The 26,766-nt window shown below is 46.6% G+C and overlaps 1 protein-coding gene across 2 annotated transcripts in view; it reads right to left on the bottom strand.

Annotated features, from left to right (window-relative positions):
- Positions 1–19,552, bottom strand: part of LOC142576146 (uncharacterized) — a 51,941-nt gene extending 32,389 nt beyond the window's left edge. Inside the window, exons 1-3 of one of the 2 annotated variants that reach the window (XM_075686110.1) lie at positions 18,890–19,535; positions 14,301–14,546; positions 11,140–11,655 (exon numbers count right to left, since the gene is read on the bottom strand). In XM_075686110.1, coding sequence (XP_075542225.1) covers positions 11,616–11,655; positions 14,301–14,546; positions 18,890–19,311 — 708 coding nt within the window. In that variant the 5' untranslated portion in view covers positions 19,312–19,535 and the 3' untranslated portion in view covers positions 11,140–11,615. Of the gene's footprint in view, positions 1–11,139; positions 11,656–14,300; positions 14,547–18,889 lie in introns of those variants that run through there. The other variant, XM_075686126.1, reaches the window with a different exon arrangement.
- Between the last annotated feature and the right edge of the window lie 7,214 nt (positions 19,553–26,766).

Consider the following 26,766-nt stretch of genomic DNA (forward strand, 5'->3'; position numbering starts at 1 on the left):
CTCTGACCTAGAATACTAAGTGTAGGAGACTAACCCAGGCCTGGAAGCCAATATTTAAATCTGAAATAGACATTCATTCCCCGACCACATGGCACTGCTACGTCATCAGAAGAAGCATGCATCCATGGAAATATAGTCTGTAAAATTATTTTTACATGATCTGTAGCGTTACTCTTGCACTAACAAATTCTGAAAATTAGGAAATATATCTGCTATTTAAAGCACTGTTGCAAACCCATGTTTTTGAGAAATGCAATACTCAAAAGGTGTAATACAACCAATGTGTGCATGAAACCTATGCAGCTGCCTTTGACATTCGTCAGTGTGGCAAATAAGCACTGAGAAATGCCAAGGGTATCATAGCTTTCATGTTTCAAACCTTGTATGCGAGTACCAGTATCTTTGCAGTGAAAGGAAGTCACATTATTACCAGACTCATGAGGGGAATTTATGTTTCTCTAGTTCAATATATTCTTTCTTGTGCTCCTATATCCTTGAGTTTTTCAAAAATAAAGGGTGCTTGAAATAAGTGCTCCATATTGCTCTCAAATTTATCCTGCACCAGAGCCTGTGTTATGTTACATTTCTTGAACACATTGCAGTGCTGTAGATTATCAAAGGAAGAAAAAATGCAGTAAGTTCGCATTTTAGCCTTCTGTACAACAAGAATTAAGAACCTATCAATTACATCCACAAGTACAAAAGAACTACGAGAAACGGGGCTTAAAGGCAGGTATACATTAGAATAGCAGGAGCTGATGGTGAGAATTCTAAGAGAAAGGAACTATTAAAAACTAGATACTAAAGACACATATGAATTATAATAACAGAAATATTTGCAAAGAATTCGAAGAGACAAATAGAATGTCTGTTCAAATCACTCCACCCCAACACTCATCCATGGTTCGATAAGTGATCACAGTCGGTGATGCTGTTTGGATAGATGAAAGTGAGGCACAGCTGTCAAATAGGTAGCACATGTAGAGGGGTCACCAAAGGTTGCACGCTGGTTGCCTTGATCTCCGGACTCCCTCGACCCTGATGCGTTGAACCTGGTTATACGTCGTTTGCACGAGGCCTGGCCCGAGTGTGCGGCATGGCTTGGGTAAAATTTCGAGGCAACCTGAAAAACACAGATCCATATATTTAGCCCCAAAATATTCTGTACCATAGGGCAAATCTGAAGTTTACCCTCTGCACATAGCAGATGACGAAAACAGACACAAGTCACCAGACTCAAGGTATATAAATGTGCAAAAGTGGAAATGAATGCAAAGAGCTGCTTATAGGATGGAATCCTTCATTTTGTCTTTTGTGGATCAATAATAGTATATTAACATAAAGTGTACATGACCCTCCCTATTTGTGTAGGTAGGCTATTCCATGCCAGCTGTTCCAACCTGGCACACGACCACTTGGAATTTTATTTCGAACACTGAGGGCCCTTCAATATAGAACAAATCTCAATTTCACGCAATACTTAAAGCAAAAAAAATTTTTACTGGCATAAACATTATGTCAAATTTTCTGTAACGCACCAAAGAATGCATCATAAAATGGCATAGCCAAAAATATGGTTCCTTCATTAAGAGGGCCGAATCTTTAACGACAATGAAGAGAGGCCTTACACCAAAAACTTAACTGCTTATTAGCCACGACTCAGTTTATTATGGCTGATTAAAAATGGACAAAATGGCTTATTAACTTTATTTTCATAGAAGTGACCTACAGCAAAAGCTGCAAATTTATGCAATCTATGTGTTTAGGACTTGGCCTGTGTGCAAGAATGGTATCAGAAAGATACATTATGCAGCAGTGCAGAGAGAGGAGGATGAACTTGGAAAAGAAGTCAGTTTTGGCGTACGTTTATCGGCCTACTTACCATTGAGGCAGCCCTAGTAAATTTATGCCAAATACCATGTATGAGAGTACATTGTATTGTTTTTAAATTGGTAAAGCTTTATCAAAGTAGTTTTTGTGTTAAGCAAGAAAAAAATTGTACAAGTGGTCTCTTGTAGTTTCAAAATTTGCATCGCATTTCGCCTAATACACATAGCCTCTTGGCGGCTAAGACAAAATGCATGGACTTGAGCATCCCTGCACGGATAGCAGGGAGTCTAAACTGCTTCGAAGTTACTTCTGTTATTGCTGAGTGACTACAAGCCATTTCACTCAAAAAGACGCCGCTTAAGGGGGCACACCCCTCTTTGAAAAATTTTTTTTATTTGTGGATTGATTGCAATGAAACTTGCATGTTTCATTAAGTTTTATGCACTGATTCTAAATCTGCATTTATTTTTTCCATACAACAAACAGTTTTCAAAATATTTACAATATTATGTTTTTCATTTGGAGTTTGATAATTTCCCAAACAATTGATGCAGTGATAAAATTTAGCATACCAAATTAATGTTTAACATCTAAGGAATGTAGTAAAACAAGAATGAGTCTCCTAGGCCAATTAGGTCTAACGCTAGGGGTTGCCAAACCCATTGCAGTAAAAGTTCCCTCACCTGCTTTATACAAAGTAACTTTAAAAAATATGTTACTGACCAATATGCGCAGTGAAATTAGCCTTACTACAGAGAGTAAGAGTTTCTGTTTTCAGGGAAAAAAAAATTACTGTGCTAGCACAAATACAAACAGAAATATGTTCACTCCAAAACTGCTAGTGTGTCAAAATTGTAGTTTTGAGAAAATGAAGAAAAACGGTTTCAAGCACCTTTATGAGAACGAAAGCACCTCAAATTACGAAAATGCACCTGGGGAATAATCTGGGTGCATCCTAGATTGGTGCTTCTTTTTTGCCATCGTCTGGAGGCCTAGTGACAATGCTCGTTTTTTGCTGGAAGCAGTGGTGCGACGCAAGTCTTTTTCTTTGGCTCTTTTTGAGCCGGAGTCTGTCACATTCATATTCATTTCTTGAAGAATGGCTGTTGCTGCATATTCATTTCCAGTATTGAAGCGTAGCACTGCTTCTGCAACGGCTGCCTCCACAGCAAAAAGGGAGAAATGCTGCTCTTTGGAAATCATACTCCAGATGACTGAGTGGAACGATTCATTGGAGTTTTGGGTTCTCCCTCGCTTGCACCTATTCAGCAGCTTTACATCTGCCAAGCGCTCATACACAGGCAAAAGGGCCTTTGCCACGTCCGCTGGCAAGTTATACTTGTGCCTTGGTTGTGGCTCACCTTTTGCTGTTGCCGCATTATGACGGCACCAAGAATCCTTGCCACTTGGGCACAGGCTGTGGTTAGAGCAGCTGTCAGTTGACGTGACATGGTGGTACGTTGCCATTACCGCTCTCTGCATGGCGTCAACATCACCACAATGAGACTTGAGTGCTCGACCATAATAGGCACTCAGCCTGTTGATGAGGTCTGCTGTGAGCCTCCCCTTGCCACCAAGTCCCCGCATGCCTTCACTTTTGTGCTTCTGGAGCAGGTTTCGAAGCGCTGCACCCATACGTTTTTGTACATGATTGATGCAGTCTTCTTTCTGAACATCTACAAAGCCGTACACCTTTGCATCCTTGATAGCATTAAAAGTGCGGCTGTCTCCGTCGCACAGCATGGTTGTGTACTTTACTTTGTTGCGTTCTAAAGAACGCTGGAACAAGATTAATCCAGCCTCAACTTCCATTTGGCCAGATTTACAATCGGTGTTCTTCTGGCACTGATGGGATTTCCTCCACCCAGCATACTCTTCAGAGTCAGGTGTGGGTCCAATTTCACAGCCCAAACAAAAGTTTGAAAGCACGACGTAGTCCAGGATGTAGCCGGTAAATAGCTCCGCCACTGCGCCTACTCCTATATGCGAAGAATGGCCCCGCGTCATCCAGGTGCCATCAAAGCACACAGCAATGTTGCCTTTGTGTCCAAAACACAAGTTTTCGTAAAGTGCAACCGCTTTTTCTGCGCACTGCACCATAACAGCCTCAGCTGCACGCGTCGCACCGGGGTTCAGAGTTTTTTTCAAATGCTGCTGAAACGTCTTGTTGTGGAGACCTCGGCCAGACAGGCCCATCGTTGCGAAAATGTCATTCATGGCTGTCTGGCCGTTACCTGTTGCGAGCATCGCACGCCCGGCAAGGATATTAATTTCAAACGGGTTGCATTTCTTTTCACCCTGTACCCGTCGCGAACTCCACTCAGTCGCTACCTCACCGCACCTCTCGCAGATCAGCATCAGTTTCACTGCGAGGCCGTACTCGCGATCTCCTGTCACCATCTCCGCGCGTCCTTGACAAGTCTGGCAGCGCAATAAGCCAAGGAGGGAGTTTATCGCACGCATGTCGACGGCAGTAAACGCTGCCTTACGTTCGTCTGTTACCGACGCTGCCGCGCCGCCGAGGTCCGTGAATGGCTCCATCTTTCGCGTCGTTGCTGCCGTCAACGCAAGCCGCTCGAGCGTAGCCTTTTCACGAGCGCTTGCCTCCCTTACGTCGCTGTCGGTGACAGTTTTAGAGTCAATTCTCACTCGGGCGGACACTTCAGACGCGTCGGGTGCGCTGTCCACCGATGCAACTTCCAGCGAGGCATTGTTTGGTTCTCCGCGGCAGGGCGGTTGCCCGTCCGTGCGTCGGTCGGCGAGTCTGGCGTCCGCAGGCGTGTTGGCTGCACTGTCCAGCGAAGCATCGTCCAGCGAAGCATTTTCTGCTTCTCCACGACAATCGGGCGGCTGACGATCCGCAGAAGTGATGGGTGCACGGTTCAGCGATGCGTCGTCCAGCGATGCATTGTTTGCTTCTCCGCGGCTATCATGCGGCTGCTCGTCGGCACTTGCTCCTCGTCGGTCGCTGGCTTCAGACGGAAAAGAAGACGATTCCCCTACTTTCTTCTTCGTTTTCCTTCGTCTCCGGCCGAACATATACACCGAATGGTGCTTCTTCGGTCCCCCTGGCATAGTTCCGTGCAGTACCGAGGACTCGCTCAAAATGGCGGCATGTGCAGTGCTCATGCCAGGGCAACCGGCGTAAGCCTATCAGATGGTGCCATTCGGGTCACGTGCTTTTTCCGACCAATAAGAACGCGCGTTGAAGAAAACTTTGCGCTTGTTTTATTTTACTGCGGCTGGCACATGGTGGCTGGCCGAGAGAGGAAGGGAAGCCAGACGCGCGAGCTTTCAAACAAGACCAAGATGGCATAGGTGCGGCTTTTCGTTTTTGCGCGGCGCGCGGTCGTAACTAGCGCTGTTTGTCCACAATTTAAAGGGCGCTTTTAGAAACTACACTATTTTAAATCGACATTACGGCGCAATTACGCATAAGATTTAAATGGAAATTTGCTCAAAGGTGCAGAATTATGCCATGAATCCAAAAATGAAAAGATTGAAAATCGGGCTTTTTGACCGATTTTCGGTCCCAAAGAGCCGTGTCTCCCCTTAATTACAGGTATTTACCTGAATTTTTCTGTCGGCTGTCAGCCTGCTGGCATCATCACTAAGGCTGCCAACTCCCTAGTGGACATAGTCGGGACATGGTGGCGGCAGGATGCAGTAACAGAAGCCGCCAAAGGCTCCCAACTACCTAGTGGACGTAGTCAGGACAGGGTGGTGGCAGGACGCAGGGGTAGGAGCCGCCAGAGTGCACCTGCAACAAATTTGCACAAATGTTCTTAGTCCTACCATGTCACGATTTACAATAAAAATTGAGCTGTCTGTGTAACATGGCTACCAATACAAATAAAGATAAACAGTTAGGTCCTACGACACAACTAGAAGCCCGACAAAAAGAAACAGTACTTATGTTTATGAAAATCCAAACAATGAAACAAAAATGTGTAACTGGTTTGTGCATGGAAGCTCGGTTTAAACCTGAGCTCATACCATCAAGTGACCTGCTAGTCAACTGTAAGCCTGCCACCTTAAAATGTCATTGTAAATTCTTTTACATGCATTATGTTAAGCTTCATTAATACAAGTTCAAAATCTTTTAATATAAGTAAATCACCAAGGTAATTCAATTAACGAATTCCAGTGGTCGTTAATGCAACAAAGTGCAAGCTCGGAATGAAGCTGGCCAAACTGGGCAGTGAAAAATAACAATGTGATTCTCTACATCTTGTTTTCCTGGTTTTCGCTCTAGCACTGGAATATACAAGAATTTTGACATTCCTGATATTTCACCCTGCTAATTTTTATGCCATAATGCATAATACTTCAGCAAGAGCAATGATGCTTTCTTTTAACTGTAAATAGTGATAGAACAAGAAAATTTATTGGAGCCAACGTTTTGAGAAGAAAAATCTTCTCTGTCGAAATATTGGCTCCAGCGATTCTTGTTCAACGGCTCTTCATCAGTTCATGTCTCTGTCTTCCTGTGCACCTCTGTACTTTCAATGTTATGTCAATAAAACTGTAATAACGGATCATTAGTAAATGTAGCTGATGAGGAACTTGGGCTTGTTGGTAGATAACAACAGAGTAACTGCGCAACGTAGAGATACGGACAAAGGAGGCTTGTGTGTGTTGTCTCTTCCAGCCATGTCTCCCCTTTGGGCGATTACTCTGTCTAAATGTAAAACTGTTACCCTTTGCACAATAATAGTAAAATGCATAAAGACAGGAAAGTGGACACAAAAATTACAACAAATGGCATCATATGCTAATGAGATATGCAAAAGTGCCTGCTACGATCTGTCTCACCCATAACGTGCTGGATAAGATGGCGTCTTCTTCTGGATGTTGGCATTTCTTGAATACCTAAAGTAAAGTACATTTCAAAATTACAAAAATACACAGAACAACAGCAGTAGCAGAAGAGACAACGCATTGTTTAGTAAAAGAAAGTAAACTAATCTCTGATACACCGCAGACGAAATTTCCTTTATTAAATTAGTAGAAAAATACACCACACCTCATCTCATTCAATGCTGTGAGCGTTTCTTGGTACAAGAAAAAAAGGTATTTCTGCATGAAAATAGTAAAATAATCATAGCCTTCTACTTTTACAAAATACGCTACAGCGACTAAGCCAACTACGGCTGTATATACTTAAAATTGGTTATATGCACATTGCAATAGCCAAGACAGGATAAATTTGGGTTCATATGCAGCTCACCGGGAGATACAACTTTGCAATCAACTCATTTCTGCTTGCCAAATATCTGCACTAACATAAGACTACAAATAAAAAGACCCTCTTTTTCATAAAACACCGGACTCAAAATAGAAAATCCAGTAGCAATATTACAATTTCACCACATAACACAGCCAGGTTTTGTAAGCCTAGTAGGATTTACTATATAAATGTAGCAGCATATTCATGCTTTCAAATATTTACAACCGTGAAAAGAAAGAGTAAGTAAAAATAATACATTATATATAGGCTTAGATTGTGAGCTAATGTGTTTTCTACTTACAGCCAAATGCACAAAAAATTTGTTCTCTTTCAGCGCTTTTAAAGCGCTGTGTCTGTTCGCTTGTGCATGCAGCCGCTTTACCGCTCTTAAAATTTTTGTGCTGCCACATCGCCTGACACTGCCGTACAGCGTTGTAGCGCTTTTATTATTCGCGGTAATATACCTAAAGCGCTAGTAAATCTTCAGAATACACAAGCTGCCTTTTCGACTACCTGTCTTCGCCATGCGAAAGTCACACTGGCGCTAGTATTGTATCTACACTTCAAGTTACGCAGTACTTGATATTCTACGTATTTTTCGATGCGACAGGCCACTCGTCACTAAAGTCCTTAAGAACGGTGTTTCTCCTGGCAGTACAGCTTTGCAATAATTTCAGATGCTCTCCTGAGGCTTCCGTCGGTCAGTAGTATTTTCGCATACATACGCGCACGCATGCCTAAGAAACGTCTGTGAACTGCCAAGAGAAACGTGGCGAAAAATGTAGCCATACCGGAAGGGCCGAGTACGCGCCGTTTGTAAACTCGGAACAAAAGCTGATATGCTTACCTGAGACGTTAAGAGAAATATGGCACAGGTCACTCCCCGCTGGTAGTCGTTCGTATGCATCTGGTCGTCTCTGTCCGTTGCGATCTCCCATATCACAATAAAAGATGCTGTGCAAACCGCAGCACTTCGGGCGCTTGTGACGGTCCGGCGAGCTGCACTTGCGCGATGTCGGCAAAGACGAAATAGGCGACACGCTGCTACTGGCGGCGGTCCCCCTCGTCGCAATCACACAGCACGGACAGAAGCTCCCACCGTTACTTGCCGCAACGCCTGGTTGCAGTCGCCCCTAACGCGGCGATTTCAGAACCACTCAACGACAACGTACCCGCGCGTGATGCAGCGCAACTGTAAAATGGCGTCATGCTACTGACGGCTTCGGCTTTGGATCATTTTGTGTCTGCACAACTGGGCACAACAGTTGCGCTAGTTTCGGTTTTGTTTCCTTGCGTTGAAATAAAAACTGTTTTGCTCACTGATAATTTTACGTTACTTAAGTAATGTTCACGAATGAAACAGCCATGAATTTAACACGCGTCTTGAAATACCCGCTACGTTCACTTGGCAGAAGCAAAATTTGCTCGTCCGAGTGTGGTTGTGTTTGAAATATCTATCGCTGGGCTGTCGGAGCGTGCTCGAAGTGTGAAGACGCGGCGTAATTGTCCTTAATTTGCTTAGCTATAATGGTGCGGCTGCCCTTGATTTCTGTCGAGTGCAGTTTGCTCTGATGTAAGGTAGAACTACAAAGCCACCCATGTTACTGAATGATCTAGTGCACCTGAAGCTGCCAGAACTCCGGTATTTCCTCCACAAGTTCTTGCGACTGTGTGCCGCGATCACCAAACGGGAGCGTAGTCATTTGGCGGAGATTTAGCAACACATTTTCTAGAGCTATCGTTCACCGCTATATCACGACATGGAGAAGCAGCGGGGTTGGTCCTTAGTGAAATTTTCTATTTATTGCGAATTTTGCGATAGCAATTATATGCACACAACCGTCGAAATATATCTGTCGGTGTTGCCGTGACCTTACGCATAAAGTCAAGTGCGATAACATCCTATCCTGCGCCGTTAGCTGTGCGCGTTAAAAGAAGTGTACGAGGGCGAGCCGAGATGTATAGTGTCTGGATGGGTGCCCCAAGTATCTATAGGTGGTCACGTGATAAAACGCGCGCAAGCCGGGGAAAGGAGGCGCTTATTTAGCACGCTTCTCCTCTGGCCGTTGCTCTAGCCCGGTCTGGCGCCACTCTCGCTCTGTCTTGGAGATAATTTCCGATGGGTGCAAAGCGGCGAGGGGAGGGGGGGTGAGGGGAAGGGCGCTTTTATTGCGCCATTTCAAGTTTCGGAGGCGCTTCGAAGGATGAGGCAGCAGCAGTGTTCTGTCCGCTCTGTTCGCGCCCTTCATCACGCCGAGGCTGTGACAGCGAGTGTTCGCGGTCATTGAGTGAAATCTGTTCATGTTTGCACGTGCGCGTGTGACCCCGTGCTTGCTAATTTACGGAGTAAGCGATTGTTTACTGCAGTTTATTCAGGTGATGAAACTACGAACCTTGGTTCGTGCAGTTGTTCGTGCAGTGGTTCATGCAGCATTGGGGGGAAACTGCTACATTTTTCTTTTTAAATTTCTAGGGGGTTCAAAAGCAGTGCTGCGTTCGTTAATGTTTGTTTCTGGTCGCGGAACGCAACGCACTCCGGTAGCCCAGTGGCTTTGGTGTTGCGCTGCTGAGCTCGAGGTAACGGGAACAATCACACCCGCAGCAGTCGCGTTCCAATGAGGGCAGAATGCGAAAACGCGCGTATATTGTGCATTCCGTGCGCGTTAAATAACCCGAGCTGCTGAAAATAAATCTGCAGTTTTCCATTACCGTGCGCCTCAAAACAAGATCTTGATTTTGGAACCTAAATCCTCAAAATTTAACTTTACGTAGTGCAATTACATTTACAATCGACACTGTTGAGTGCGCCTATACTGAACTTGTTATCTCGTTGCTGTGCTCTCTGTAGTAGCCAATGCTATATTTTTTAGATTTACTTATGGTCAGAATCCAGTTTGACAAATCTGGGTATTCCTTAGCATAGGATGCCAGCGTGTGAGATATTAACAAACATGTTCAAGGAAAATCGATATTTAGAGTTCGATGTAATTGCAGAACATGACAAGCTTGACGAAAGAATGATACACCGCATTACAACCAGGACAGGAAACCGAGGGCCTGCCTAAAACATAAGACGTTATCCGGTATTTCTTCTCCTGCATTTTAATCTTTCTCTCGCCAGACTCATCTCGAATATCAGAGGAGTCGCGATCTTGCACGACGACTCTTCGCGTGCTATTAAGAGTCAAACGACCCACACACAAATGTTGACTCTTGTTTTGTGACTCTACCCGCGCGAAAATGGGTCTTCGTAAGAAAAAAGAGAGTCAAGTTGCCGTGACTCACTTTTTACTCTCTTTTTTCTTAGAGTGTACTTACGGGGCCGGGTGATGGAACTTTTGAGGCATATACACGTAATAACTTATTGCGATGCCTCTCCTTATCAAAACACTGACGATAATGGCGGAATTACTGCGAGCACCATAATCGTGGCTGTGAAATTCGCGAGAAGTGTCAAGAACAGCTCCCACTGAGTAAAAACCACTTGACTGCTCCTCGTTCACTCCGTAATGGTAGGCTGACAGAAAACGGCACCAGCGACCAGGAACACTACAGTGCATACCTGCACTCGATCTTTTTTGTTGAGATAACATTCAGGCCCTAATCGGTCAATATTCTAGGTTCCCGCCATGACGAGCAGACCACAGGTCCCTCTTATATCTATGGCAGAGGTGAACACACTTCTCCGCATACGAAGATGTGTCCGTGTCCTGCTGCACTTATTCCAAAGAATTTCCGAAATAAAGGTTGACAGGACTTCTTAGCGAGAAGTGCAATAGTCCTTAGTGCAATGCCAAGTGAACTTTATCCTAGTGTGAACAAGATTTCATTCGAGTAGGCCAGAGCCGAATGGTTTTACAATACCTTTCGTCTGGCCTGGCACGCAAGTGATTACGTGGTGCTGTCCACATCACGTTGTAGCCTCTGAAATGATTGCGCTCTCGTTGCTGGTGTTCCCAGGAATAGTATTGAAAATGAGAGGAACAGTAAGTGACATTTTCTCCCCTTTTTTCTTGCCCCGTAGCGTCGCGCTTTAAAAGCGGGATCGCGGAATCTTTCTTAGGAACGCCACTTCAATTACAATAACGTTTATTTCAAGCACACAGAACAATAAAACATTCACACGAATAAATTGCGAAAATAAAAAAAAAATCAAACGATAAACAAAGGCGCTGAAAGAGAGCGGCGCCCCCGCTTCGCTGCACCATCGTCCCGAGTTCGGCGGCGCCGAGACCAGCTCGCAGCGGTAGCCGCGAGCGTGCTCGACAAGCCTCGGCCGACGAGACCAGCAGCTCAGCGTGGCGGGGTGTAGAACCCGCCTCCACGCGTCTAGGAAAGAGACGGGTGTTGCCCGCCACGGTGACAGCAGCGAGCGCACCGTCTGCTCCTCGGCTGCTGGCGATACAGGATGGGAGGCAGCACGAGCGCCCGGAGGACCTGCTGCTGTTCCGCAGGGACAGCTGGGACGCGGCGCTGCCGAGATGACGGCCGGCACAAGCGCGATGCTGCACCAACAGACGGGCGCCTCCGGTCGACATCGCGCTGCGTCCCGCGCCTACACCACCGTGCGGCCGGCAACCCTGGGCCAGGGCAACCTGCCGGAAGAAGAGGAAATTGTGCGATTCTGTGCGACTGAGCCACGAAGAGGATCAATAACTCTTAATAAATATCCTAATAAACTTAACACATCTTAATAGATACGCACCAGCTCTCATATTTTTCTACTGTTTACCTTTATTTACTCAACGTATAGTCAATTGTATTTTTCACTTCACTGACTGTATTTCTGGCCTATACTCTTGCACTTTTGTTCAGATCATTGAAGTTCACATGATCTTTATGCCCTTATGCCCCCTTATGTAATGCGTTCAGGCCTTTAAGGATAAATAGATGAAATGAAATGAAATGTGTAACATTCGGCACACGCAGGAAATAAAATATTTTGTATAGCAGATTGAAAGCCCCATCCGACCGTGTAGGACTATTCGAGTATTCGGGCGTGTCTGAAGCGGCTAATAAGGGGGTTTCTGTACGGATAATTTATTATGCTGCAGAGGAAACCATAGTTATTTCAAATTCTTTAGTTTGAAGAATGAACTGAACATTTATCTGTCTCTTCTAGGCAAGAAGGCCTAACCGCAGTCACATGACGTTAGAACATTATCGAAGTTTTGCCTGAAATTATGCGCAACGATGTCACGAGGACCAAGGTGATTGTAGATGTTTGTTCCAGGAATAGGAGCAAGGAGAACTGCGTGGTCAACACGGGCCGTAACTGAACACAGCGTTTGAAACGCACTTGCCAAAGACTGCAGCTGTTTCAATAAAACGTTTCATTTTTTGTATAGTTATGGCGTTTTCGGATGAGCTGTGCTGCCAGTGCTTACCCAAGTCTACCAGAGCACTGAAAGACAAATAGCTACTGTTCGCCCTATTCTTAAATTACTCCTGGTCGATGTGAATACCGCCAGTTCACTGGACAGTTTCTTCTTGAGTCATAGGATGCAAAATTTTGCTTTTTCGCAAGGAAAAGAAAAGGAAATTGTTTCTGCTGCGGCCTTTCTTCCAAGATTCAGTGGAGGGGAGCTGAGCTGTTCATTTTTCGCCGGGCTGCGTTTAGAATTCATTAGGCGGCATCTGCAGGAATTCTCTCTCGCTTTGCAAAGTGTATACGAGTGGAGTCGTCAATATCGCACATGATTTTTCGTTTGTTAAAATGTTAAGCGCGCCTCGATCATTGAAGGAGCCTGAATGGAATCTCTTTCCACCACAACAATATCCCGTCTTCGCTTCTAGAGCATTCTCTTGTGACACCGCGCCGACTAAGTTTTGTGCAACCCTCTTTTGGCAGTTGAAGGGTGCATTCATATTCGTCTGCTAAGTAAATGCCAAGTAAAGAGTGAATGACGAAAGTACGCAATACTCGCTGTGTTCGCGTAAACCGATCGACGACTTCTTTCTAGGTACCCAACTCGAGGGCGGATAAATCGACGATTCACTAATAAAAAAACGTAATATAATGATCGATACTATCGCCTCGGCGATTGTATTGCCGTAAGGTATGCGCTAATTGGCTGGTTGAGCAAAATCGCATTAGGCAGCTGATACGTTTTAGAGCGCAGCTCTTTGGCGTCCGTTCCTGGGTTTCGCGTCGTCGTCGTCGTCGTCATCGGCCTCGTAACCAGCTCCGCCCCCCTTTCATCCCCCCCGCGCTAGCAGCGACCGACTGATATCGCTGGATGCCGCTGACGCCGCTAGAGAGTCAAGATAACGTGACTGCATAGAACACCGTCGCCGCCATGCAGAAAGAGGAGGAAAGGGTCCCCCCCCCCTTTTCTTGTGTGGCGGATAGGGTGCTCTTCAGTTGCCGACGCGCCGGTTATTCGTTGTCCCTGAAACCAACTCCGCAGCTGGGGTTGACTCACTATCGGCGTCAGCGGCATCAGTCACTCGCTGCTATCTCTTCCCTCCTCCCTTTATCGTGTTGTCCGCTTGCTGCGCGCGCTTCTGCCCCCATCGTTTGCCGCTGGGTGTACACGCCGCCCCCCTCCCCCCTCTTCCTGCGAGTCTCCGGTTGTCAAAGCGCCGGCTCGAACTTAATTCCTTTCTTCGCTCCTCCTCCAATGCAACCCCTGTGCGGTGGCAATCAGAACGCCAGATCGGTGGCGGCGGATCTGTATATGTGCACCGCCCGAGCCGAAATTGCCGCTGCCGTTCGCCCTGTGCGGTGGCAATCAGAGAGCCAGATCGGTGGCGGCTTGACATAAAGACAAACAGCAATTTCCTAACACTTATGCGGGAGAACATCCCGTTCCTCTCGCTCGTAACGCGTCCCACGGCTGTGACAACCTCGCGAGGCACTTGTATACATCTCGTCTTTGAGAATCAAGCATTGGTGTACCAAGTCGAACATATATCAGTCTATTTCTCCGACCACAAAGCTTCCTTCATGACTGTCAAGAACTGTTAGTGGAGTCTTTGTTAAAGGAATACGTGTGAAAAATAAAAAAAAAATTCTGTGATAGCGCATACATGTGTTGCTCGATTTCTTTGCCTCAATCTATCGAAAAGGTGAAACAGCTTATTTGCTGCGCTCAAACTTCGCATTAGGAAGTAACGTAATCGTCGGTAATTTTTTTGCTAAAACAATCAATCAGTGCGCGCAGATGGTGAAGGCGTGGCCGAGCCGATAGTATCGCCGAAGTGGATCGTTTCAGGATACGGCCCCAGTTAGCCTCACCTCGTGGGTAGCCTCCAAAGGCAGCTGCTGCTTGGCGTAGCCATCCCGGCCATGTCGCTGTTGCACTCGCCCTTGCAGGAGCTCAGCGTCGTCAACCGAAGCGGCAGCGTGTCGCGCAGGTGCATGTGTGGTCTGCAGCCCAAGACCTCGAACCTGTAATCGGGCCAAGCAACTGTGCTCCAATCCTTGTCGGGGTGATTGCCACTCACGGCAGCTTCCACTCCAAGCGTAATCGGCTTCTCCGAACTGCGTGGTCAACACAGGCCGTAACTGAACACAGCGTTTGAAACGCACTTGCCAAAGACTGCAGCTGTTTCAATAAAACGTTTCATTTTTTGTATAGTTATGGCGTTTTCGGATGAGCTGTGCTGCCAGTGCTTACCCAAGTCTACCAGAGCACTGAAAGACAAATAGCTACTGTTCGCCCTATTCTTAAATTACTCCTGGTCGATGTGAATACCGCCAGTTCACTGGACAGTTTCTTCTTGAGTCATAGGATGCAAAATTTTGCTTTTTCGAAAGGAAAAGAAAAGGAAATTGTTTCTGCTACGGCCTTTCTTCCAAGATTCAGTGGAGGGGAGCTGAGCTGCTCTTTTTTCGCCGGGCTGCGTTTAGAATTCATTAGGCGGCATCTGCAGGAATTCTCTCTCGCTTTGCAAAGTGTATACGAGTGGAGTCGTCAATATCGCACATGATTTTTCGTTTGTTAAAATGTTAAGCGCGCCTCGATCATTGAAGGAGCCTGAATGGAATCTCTTTCCACCACAACAATATCCCGTCTTCGCTTCTAGAGCATTCTCTTGTGACACCGCGCCGATGAAGTTTTGTGCAACCCTCTTTTGGCAGTTGAAGGGTGCATTCATATTCGTCTGCTAAGTAAATGCCAAGTAAAGAGTGAATGACGAAAGTACGCAATACTCGCTGTGTTCGCGTAAACCGATCGACGACGTCTTTCTAGGTACCCAACTCGAGGGCGGATAAATCGTGCTCGACAAGCGCGTGATTCTTCTGACCCGTGGTTGTTCTTTCTACGAAATTTCTCGTGCATATATAGCGCAGGTCGCGGCGCTCCCCACGAGAAACGAGCGTGCATTACCACTGATGTGGGTGTCTCCATGGTGCCTCCGCGCAGACAAGGTGGATCGCCAGAATCGGTGATTAGCGGCGGGCGCGTCGTCGGCGGTACGCAAGACGCGACATGTCATCTCACTAGTGCGTCCGATGAGCGCTACTTGCATTGTGAGCGAACTGCAGCCCTGTCCTTCTATGTAGACTTCTTGCAGTGCCGCATACACACACCTTGCGTTTCTACCGCTCGATCGATTGTACTGACTTCAATGCTCCGTTCTTTCGTAGCTTCCGTAAAAAGAAATTTCATTACACGATACAGTCTGATTTGTTGCCCGTCTATTTATGGAAAATACTACAGTCAGTTGTGAAGAACTTTTACTGCCATGAGGGATTGACCGTTTGTGTAAATATATAAATAAAATAAAAGTGGACTCTGAAGCCTTTGTCAAACCCAGTTCTGGAGATGTATTCTCGGGCGATCACTTGCGGCGGCGGTATAGTGGGCAGGCCAAACGCGAGAAAGGATCCCTTGTTGGCACGCGTGGACTGAGTCTCACGAAATCTCGCGAAAGTGACACTATCTCTGATAGTGGTCGCACGAGAATATCTCCTCCGATTATGACTACCGAAAGGTTTGTGCCTTCAGGTCATCCCCCATCTACGTCTCTTAAAGTGAAAAGCCCGCAATATAGCGCCGACGTCCCGGGTGCATTTGGCGCATGAGACCGGTGCAGGAGATTGACCGCGAAAGTGAAAAACTAGCGAAGCAAGTGGCACTACTTGCAAGATGAAAGAAACAAAAGAAACAGGAGTTGTTGTCCTCTGACTTCTCTGAAAAATGTATACATTTCTCGCGAAACGTATTTGCATCCGCAAAGAAAATGACGTCGTGCGCAAGGCTTAAAGGGCCCCTGAAATGGTTCGGACAAATTTTGTAGACGCGTAGGGTACAGCTTAAGTAGAACATTCGCACCACAATTTAAGTGAAGCGTTACGTATTAATGGAGCTACAAGCGATTAGAAGTTACCCTCCTCCCCGTCCACGCTTTTCCTCCTCAACTCGTTCGCCGAGCGAGCGGGGCTACGCACCGCCTTCACTGGTCCTGCGTCACGATGCGACGTCACATCGTCCACTTCCGGTTGTTTTGGAGCCCGCCCCCGCCCGCGCGAGACCTCTCCGCTAGCCGCTTGGCTGTCGACCCCAAGCGAGAGCTATCGAAGCAGCGTGCGTTGCGAGCATTCTGTCGTAGCGCCGAACGTGTCTGGTATTCCGTTAACCACAGGCAAGCTGGTCATTTCGGCAAATCAATGGAGGCATAAACTCAAGCTGATGAAGGAACTTTGGCGTAGACGTACGTGAGCGGCGTGATCGGTCTACACGGTCCAGACACTTGTTGGCGCAGCGCTTAACCAGCCAAAGAAAGCGCTAATATATTGCTCTAACCAAGTGTAAAACATTTTAAACATTTATAAAAACAACGTGTCGATGATTACATTCCTGCGAAAAATACGCACCAGCAGCAAAGAAGAATACGCTTCGTTGCTGCTACTGTGTATGGTTGCGCTCTATGCCACCAGGTGGCTGCACCGTGCAGACCATTCACATTTGCCCTTCTGCTCATCTCGGCTCATCCCGTTACGGCACAGTCAAGCGGCCAGACCCTGTCCCCTTTAGCTTACGTTTGCCCTAATACGGGACTCGCGAAACGCTGTTGCGTTAGTAATCTGCCGGTGTAAAGTGACGGCCACAAACGCACAAATCCTGGCGCCGATCGGATAGCGGTAGTCCGATGCGCAGCAGCCAGTTCGCTCGTACGCTGCCTTGGAGAGGGACACGATGTCGCAGCTTGACATATTGCCAGTCGCTACGTCTGCAGTCCACAAGGCAACAAAGTCGAATCATAGTGCTCGCGAAAAGACTGAGACCAACTGTGACCGCGGAGCTCTCGTCAAAATGGAGTACGTTGTAACACAAGCAGACGACACTTGCTGTGTGCCGGAAGTGCTTAAGTGTACTGAAAAATTGTTCTTGTGCATTCTCTTTATGCTACTTTCTTTTCATAAAAACAAATTAACTAACATTCCAACTATTACGAAGATCATTTGTTTACCATAAAGTTGGAAAAATTATCGATCACGCGCCCTGGTCAGCCAATCGGATAGCTCGCCCCACTGACGTCGTATGGGTGATTTCGGTCATATGGGTAGGGGCGGCTTAAAATTCCGCCGAGCAGTGCGCTGCGATCGGCAGCGATGTGCATTTTTAAAACCTTATAATAAATTACACGTTTTACGCAGAGCACTTAGATGTGTCAATTAATGATCAGAAGGACCTACTCTAACGACTCAGTACGTTTGTAGAAAATCGTCAAAAGCGTTTCAGGGTCCCTTTAAGGAACGCCGTGCGGTACCGCAATTTGAGCTCGGCGACTAAAGAGGAGGGTTTAGCTCAGTACCAACTCCTATTTCTCTAAACGCAGAAATGTGGTGATTAGACAACAGAGCTCAACCGATTTGCATGAAAGTTGATTCTTTTATGTGCGCCTAAATTCCGATCGACGCAAGCAGAATTTCGGTTTAGGGCGTATGAGCTTTTACTAGTTTTGCAGAAATTGGTACGTTAAAAATATATATAAGCATTAAGCATGAATATTCTTAACTCTGCAACAAAAAAAAAGTACCGTTGTTCTGTAAGCCTGTAAGAGCATCTCTTTCGGGCAAATGTGACACGCGAGTTCAAAGGTAACATGAAATTGAAGCAATATTTGCAAGGGTTGTTCAAGCTTCTTACTCACACATTAGTGGTATATGTAGCGCAGTGTATAATAGATCCCTTTTATTCTTGTTATATGTTTCGAAATGTGCAGTTTACACCATTGCGATGTTACGCCTTTGTGAGGCAGCGTGAGGCAGCTGTACATCCTCCCGAAAGTGGTTGAGGACTTCATCTGCCTTCACCGCCTAATGTGAAGCGACCAACGGAAAAGTGTCGACGCCCAAGCGCACATCAAGGCCAGAGCATGGTAAAAGCACCAACAAGGATGCGCCAGCTAATCATGCGTGCGACTGTTTAAAGGGGCATATCAAGAAGGAACCTAACTACCACGCAGGTGTCTCAAGATCAGGCTGTGCTAAAATGTGAACGAAACGGTGCATTGTGTACGGTCGGCGAGGGCATTTAGAGTTTTCTTTTTGTTTCACTTCTGTGACTACGTTATCATCGCTCTGCGACAACAGCGTACTTATTGCAACAACACGAAATACTGTTGCTGGCTTTGCGCAATGCGAGGTGTATAAGCACGACAATAAATCACATTACTATACGCAAATCAATATATTTTATGCACCCTGGCTGATACACCTTACTACAGCTATACTTCCCTTATAGGGCACAGTAATAAATAACCTCAATTACGTTTTGTTAGCAGGACATAGCAAACAGTAAATGTCATTTCACAAACTGAGGATATTCGTAACGGCCCTTGGATATGGCGCAAAAAAGACCCAATTATCTTTACCTGTATATCATTCGGTGCCCGGTGCCCTGCGATACGTCCTCCACCTGGTGACCAGCTCCTTGCACGGTGCACGGTCCTTGCATGGAGTTGTACTCAGACAGGTTGTCCTTGACGTCCATCTCAACGAACCGGTCGCACTCGGCCCTCGGAACCAGTCTCCGCCGATGTGCGGCGCTGCTGCTGCAAGCCTCCTCCTCAGCCATGTTCACAGTCTTGACCACAGGGTCGCAGCTCCTCGGGAGAACGTCCTCCATGGCCAAGTAGCCGAACGTGTAGGACGCGTCGGCCTTGGCTTTCTCTGGAAGTAGGTCGTGCAATATGGACGAAGGCATCTTCTGGGGTGACGGCGCTTCTGAGAAGGCGGATGCGCCGCCGTGGAGGAGACGATAAGTTCGGATGCCGCTGGGTACATCGATTCCCATGGCTGACGCTAAGCCAGGCCCGTTCTTCGGAGAGATGCTCGGATATGCGTCCACCACGGCCCCCGGCGCGTTCGAAAGTGCGAGCAGGCTTTTCCTGTGCCACACGAGCCTCTCGCGCCAGCGCACGAGGGCACGACCTCGGTGTCGTTCTTCTTTTTCCTTTACTCCATCTTGAGGTTTGTGTTTCGACTGGTCTCCAATATCTCATCGGTCCTCACTTTAAAACACTTCGACGATGGCAATGACTCTGGAAAATAAGATATCCCAGGCAGAGAGAGATAGAGACAATAAACACTTTTATTTACCGTGAAGTCCGTTGTATTACGGCTCCGATTCGGACCAAATGTGGGATAATGGGATTTCCAGGCAGATCAAACAGTTAGCAGCAATTCAGGATAATCTCACCTTGCTAAATTTTGTTTTCTTAATTATCTCTCTATAAATTTTTGTATTCTTTCTTTTTAATTCCATTTTTCACAGCATGACATTTTTTGCCGTAAGTGTCAACTTCCAAATCGCCTTTATCCTTTTTTTTCTCTTTACCCTTAACTTTTCTTTATTCAATTCACATAAGCTCTGAATTAGTGGACAATCGCCCACTGCACGAATGCGTGACGTACCTCCGTAAAAAAAAGAAGAAAAAAGAAAACAAGAACCAGGCGCGAATTGCCAACAAACTGCTAACATCAATGTGATTACGGTAATTGTGACATAAGAATAATTATTTCCTTTGGACTTACTGTAGAAAATTAAGGATTATCACCATCTACTCGTTGTTTTTGCATTCGTAAATGCGGTGTCCGGGGTTTCGTTAGCCAAGTTTTAAGAAATATCAATCAATCAATCAATTTGTCTAACTATAAAATCTTACCAAGGTATTCAGGCACGGAGAAAACTGGCATACAGTGGCAGCAAGTTGATAAGCGTACAGAGAGCACTTTGGTTAACAAATAACCTCCTGCATTAGAGTAAATTTACATGTAACATATACACAACTAGGCACATCTTATAAACACATCTAATTATACAAGTATGAAATTCGCTCTTCGCGACATATCAATAAGGAAAATAAAGGGTCGATGTGTTGCAGAAGTACTGTGAGGACATATGAGGAATAGAAATTACTAGGAACAGAACTATTGATAAAGCTTATACTCAGTTACTGGCAATATTTGCTTAATACCGCGGCTGCTGGGAGGTACATTCTAAATTTATGTCACTCGTATAACAAGACTGGAATTCTAAACGTATCACTCGTTTCAACGTAATCAGTACGACATTCGTTGAGTTTCTTTTGTTCTAGATTACGTGTGGTAGACCGGTGGAATTGATCTTTAATTGAGCCTTTAAGTGGTTTAAAATACGCACAATTATTTGACCTTAGAGTGTCCGATCATTGGTCCTCTACCAGCTGCAATTATTCTGGGCTAAATATCCGGCTAAAGAGAGAAGATAATTTACACAAGTTTTTACCTTTTGAATTCTGTGCCTGGCTTCACACTGGAAACCTTGTGGGGTCTTAGGGTCTCACAGGAGTGCTGACCCCCGCGGGTTCGAGCTTAGCGAGCCACAGGGCCGCGTCAGTCGTCGCCTCGAGCGCCGCTGCGCGCGAGCTCAGGCCGCAAGGGCTACCGGGCGACGCACGCAAGAACACGGTATTGCCCTGAGTTAACTGATACAGTTTATTGTATCTGGCGCCACCAGACACTGCACAAACGCCCGGTCTCAAGGCGGCGGGGAACCAAAGGGGTCCCGCACCAAGGGCGGATGATGCAGCCAGGGACGCCGATAGCACGTCGCTGCGGGAGCACAGGCTGAAGCCGGGACACTGCGCTAGAAGAAGTCCCGGCGGCTATGCTACTTGCTCTCGCGATAACCAATGGGCCAATTCGCGAGAACTCAGGCAATCTCCTTCGAGTTGGGCCTCCGATGAGTGCGGCTCGGCGTGGTACTACCTCGCGCGAGCACTAGGCACCCGTTCTTCGGCTTAGCGTCCGGACAGGATGAACACGAGGTACGCGCTCCCCGCACGGGCAAAGGCACCGTGCGTGAGCTCAGACCTAGTCACAAAGGTGTCGGCGGACGAGAGGAAGCATGTACGTACCCGGTACAGTCCCGAGGGAGAACAGGCACGCTAACGCCACGAGAGTAGCCGCCAGCGGCCGTTTCGTGACGTTGAAGCTCCACCCCATGCTCCGCCCTCACCGCGAACCATCGCTAGTGGAGCGCCACCGCTGAAAACTGGTTCGGAGCGAGTGAAGAAGTGAGGCGTAGGGATTGCAGAACAGGCGAAATGCGCCTGCGCAATGGTGCGTCGAATTCCCCAAATCCCCACAACCTAAAACAACACATTCAGTCGCTTTCATAGAGCTATGTCCTGCGTCAATAACTTTTTTTTTTTACAAGAAAGTGTTATATACCGGGGTGCACCATCAGCTTCCTCTAAGGCATGTGACTTCGGCGCATCGAATCGCGGGCACAATTCGACGGCGACCTCTTTGCAGGGCCATTGGACGCCAGAGCGTGGGGACCAAGACCTCCGATGTGGTCTCGAACTGTTTCAAAGCAGACGACCCAACTGTCGCCTCTCATTTCCTGACGTTTACAGCAATGGCGAGATGAGTGTCTCTGTCAGTAGGAGGCGTTTAGACGCAGTGACCTAAAGTTGAAATTTCGAGTTGAAGTGTGCCCTGAAAAAACAGTTTTTTTTTGTATAATCATATTGGGCCATATAATCTTAGTTACAATATAAACTGAGAACACTGCGATCGCCATGTCATGGCTGGTTTACCTATCACCGCAGCCTTCATGAAACATCGTCATGCACCAAATAGTGGGGACATTGACACAAGCTTTAGTGTTTCCCTTCGCTTCATTCCCTATAATGCTCTGTAATCCACGCCAACACCTTGTGCCATGATTTTTCAAACGTAGCCCACAAGCGGACTTTATGGTTTAGGCCGATGACGATATCCTTCGACATACGAGGGACGTTACGAAAGTAAGTTTCGTCATTAATTTTCAGGCGTAATCTTTTTTGGCAAAAGAAAATACGCCATGGAATCATGGACCGTGCACCTTGCATTATTTTTGCATATAGTTGACATCGACATATAGACATTTGTCGTAGCGTGCAATCAGTTTGAAGTAAACACTCTGGCAAAGCTTGGTGCCCTGCGATGCAAGGCCTGAGACCTGACCTCTTCACCATACACGATCTGTAGGCGTTCATGGATGACGGACACACTGGTCCAACGTGTCCATTCATACCAGCTAACAATACGCATTCCCACTGGCGACCGCGTTGTCAGCAAACGTCTGTCTGCCATCGTGATGTGTACTAGAACACATACAGTTTCATAGAATAATAACGAAGGGGAACTCTGGCGCTAGTGTCTTCGGGAGCTGCAATGGGAGTGGTTGAGCCAGCATAGGAATTATGGGAAGAACATGGATTTGCCTAAGCTTCGTCCTTCTGGCTTCAAACGGCTTCGTGAGTTTGCAAACTCGTCGTTTTCAACAAAGTGCTGGGTAATAAATAATTAGGTACACATTATTAAAATTATCCGGCGGCAGAATTCGAACACAGGACCTCTAGCACAGACTCCCGATATTGAAAGCATTACGCCACGGAGGCATGTATCGTCAAACAACATATAAATCCCTTATGAATTGATCGCGGGGAAGCCAGTGCCTTTAGACGCTTGGCGCGTTTCAATTTGGCCACCTCGACAAGCTTAACCGTTGCAATTAACAGCGGTTTTGCTTGTTGGCGGCGACTTTGGCACTTAGAAAAGTTTAGATTGCTGTGAAATTTACAATGAAGGCATACAAAGCGGAAAAACGAATCAACAAGAACGTCTGAATCCACAAGCACGAAGATCAGACAAAGCCATGTACTTCGCGTCATTCCCATGGTGGCTCATTGATTGCAGCGCTAGAGTTCCCTCTGATATATTGTAGGAAACTCTATGCTCGAACATCCCCGGGCACGACGGTCTGCTGCTACTTTCTCTTTTTCGGCGCTCTGCACATGCGTCATTCCTCCTCCGCTGTAGCTCCTTCCGTCGTTGAACCAGCGACGGGCGTGGATCAATTCTTATGACGATTGTTTGTTTCACCTGGTGTACCATCTTCTCCTACAAAAAAAAATGACGAAACCTACTTTCGGAACGTCCTTAGTAACTGCAGAAAGTAACAGAATACTAACACTTCGGGTCCACATAACGCCAAATTCAGTTTGGACAATACATATAGTTCGTAAAGCTAACAAAAGACTAGGCTACATTAGACGAATGCTTAAGTACACTACGCCAGAAATGAAGCTGGCATGCTACGAATTGGTAAGAGCGATAGCTGAATGCCCATGCGAGGCCTGGGACCTACACACACAGACGTTTATCGCACAACTGGAACAGGCTCAACGGCGCGCGTTTTATTTCCTCTTCTTACAGTAGAAAATACTCAGTATGTTCACTTTATCAGCTACCAGAGTTATCCTTTCCTGATTCAATAATAGAGAGAGAGAGAGAGAGAGAGAAACTTCATGTAGTCGCCTGCAGAACGACACCATGACTAAATGGCGCCGTGACGCGGGCCCTGACGTCTTCTCAGCGGGTGGTCTCTACTCAACTCCAGCGCGTGTTACTCCCGCGGTCGGTCGTCCTGAGGGGCAACGTTCCGTCGGTTTCGCTCGGCCTTTGTCTTTCAAGAGCCGCCGAGACCTGCTGGACGGCCCAGGTTTGACTTTCGTGGTCGTAGCATTCCGCCGCAGCCGGAATGCTACGACCACGAAAGTCAAACCCAGTTGTTCTTTATTCAAAAATAAATAACAACAGGGTTACTCTCTTTCACAGTAAAGTGGGCGACCATGTGTTAAATGAAAAAAATTCAGTACATGCGCGAGACAACACTGTGTGTTACACGAAACAAACATAATACACATGTAGAGCAAAAATGGTTCACAAACTGGTTTCAGTAATCGTTTTCCTTAAATGAAGCACAAAGCTGTAACAGCTAGGCTACCAGCAAACGTTGTGGATATAGAAAAACCATGAGGAGCTGTCTTCCATCCTACTAGATTGTTTTAGTACTGCATTCCATTATTTTCTAGCACTGTATTATGGCGTTGTACTGTACTGGTATTGCACCAAGTGTATTACTTGATATTGTTTGGTTTGCGTATTACCGCTCCTATTTTGTACCTAGCTACGTTTGACGACAGTATGTATAAAGCAACGATAAAGTTTCATTTATGGCAACGGTTTAGCTGAACTTCCTTGGCTCTGAGTGATGGCTTATGCCTCCCTCGTTCGCCGCGTTCCGAAGCGGCAGCTTTGATCGCAAGGTATTGTTGTTCTTAGCATTGCCCAGTTGATTGGTCTGGAAGTTTCCAGAGTGGTAGACCATACTTACGGGGCCGGGTGATGGAAGTTTTGAGGCATATACACGTAATGACTCATTGCGATGCCTCTCCTTATCAAAACACTGTGGCGATAATGGCGGAATTACTGCGAGCACCATAATCATGGCTGTGAAATTCGCGAGAAGTGTCAAGAACAGCTCCCACTGAGTAAAAACCACTTGACTGCTCCTCGTTCACTCCGTAATGGTAGGGTGACAGAAAACGGCGCCAGCGACCAGGAACACTACAGTGCATACCTGCACTCGATCTTTTTTGTTGAGATAACATTCAGGCCCTAATCGGTCAATATTCTAGGTTCCCGCCATAACGAGCAGACCACAGGTGCCTCTTACATCTATGGCAGAGGTGAACACACTTGTCTGCATACGAAGATGTGTCCGTGTCCTGCTGCACTTATTCCAAAGAATTTCCGAAAGAAAGGTTGACACGACTTCTTAGCGAGAAGTGCAATGGGCCTTAGTGCAATTCCAAGTGAACTTTATCCTAGTGTGAACAAGATTTCATTTGAGTAGGCCAGAGCCGAATGGTTTTACCATACCTTTCGTCTGGCCTGGCACGCATGTGATTACGTGGTGTTGTCCACATCACGTTATAGCCTCTGAAATGATTGCGCTCTCGTTGCTGGTGTTCCCAGGAATAGTATTGAAAATGAGAGGAACAGTAAGAAGGAAGTGACATTTTCCCCCCTTTTTTTCTTGCCCCGTAGCGTCGCGCATTAAAAGCGGGATCGCGGAATATTTCGCAGGAACGCCACTTCAATTACAATAAGGTTTATTTCAAGCACACAGAACAATAAAACATTCACACGAATAAATTGCGAAAATCCAAAAATATACAAACAAGAAACACAGGCGCTGAAAGAGAGCGGCGCCCCCGCCTCGCTGCACGATCGACCCGAGTTCGGCGGCGCCGAGACTAGCTCGCAGCGGTAGCCGCGAGCGTGCTCGACAAGCCTCGGCCGACGAGACCAGCAGCTCAGCGTGGCGGGGTGTACAACCCGCCTCCACGCGTCCAGTGAAGAGACGGGTGTTGCCCGCCACGGTGACAGCAGCGAGCGCACCGTCAGCTCCTCGGCTACCGACGATACAGGATGGGAGGCAGCACGAGCGCCCGGAGGACCTGCTGCTGTTCCGCAGGGACAGCTGGGACGCGGTGCTGCCGAGATGACGGCCGGCACAAGCGCGATGCTGCACCAGCTGACGGGCGCCTCCGGTCGACATCGCGCTGCGTCCCAAGCCTAAACCGCTCTACGGCCGGCAACCCTGGGCCAGGGCAACCTGCCGGAAGAAGAGGAAATTGTGCGATTCTGTGCGACTGAGCCACGAAGAGAATCAATAACTCTTAATAAATATCCTAATAAACTTAACACGTCTTAATAGATACGCACCAGCTCTCATATTTTTCTACTGTTTACCTTCATTTACTCAACGTATTGTCAATTGTATTTTTCACTTCACTGACTGTATTTCTGGCGTGTACTCTTGCATTTTTGTTCACATCATTGAAGTTCACATGATCTTTATGCCCTTATGCCCCCTTATGTAATGCGTTCAGGCCTTTAAGGATAAATAGATGAAATGAAATGAAATGTGTAACATTCGGCACACGCAGGAAATAAAATATTTTGTATAGCAGATTGAAAGCCCCATCGGACCGTGTAGGACTATTCGAGTATTCGGGCGGGTCTGAAGCGGCTAATAAGGGTGTTTCTGTACGCATAACGTATTATGCTGCAGAGGAAACCATAGTTATTTCAAATTCTTTAGTTTGAAGAATGAACTGTACATTTATCTGTCTCTTCTAGGCAAGAAGGCCTAACTGCAGTCACATGACGTTAGAAGATTATCGAAGTTTTGCCCGAAATGATTCGCAACGATGTCAGGAGGACCAAGGCGATTTTAGATGTTTGTTCAAGGAATAGGAGCAAGGAGAAGTGTACGCAGAGAAATCTAATAGGCATGTGTAGATACACCAAGGGCTTTGACGTCTCTGTGTCAGAGTGGTACTTAACCAGTGCCCCTAAACAGGAT

The sequence above is a fragment of the Dermacentor variabilis genome, chromosome 1 (genome assembly GCF_050947875.1).
Source record: "Dermacentor variabilis isolate Ectoservices chromosome 1, ASM5094787v1, whole genome shotgun sequence".
NCBI classification, from domain to species: domain Eukaryota; kingdom Metazoa; phylum Arthropoda; class Arachnida; order Ixodida; family Ixodidae; genus Dermacentor; species Dermacentor variabilis.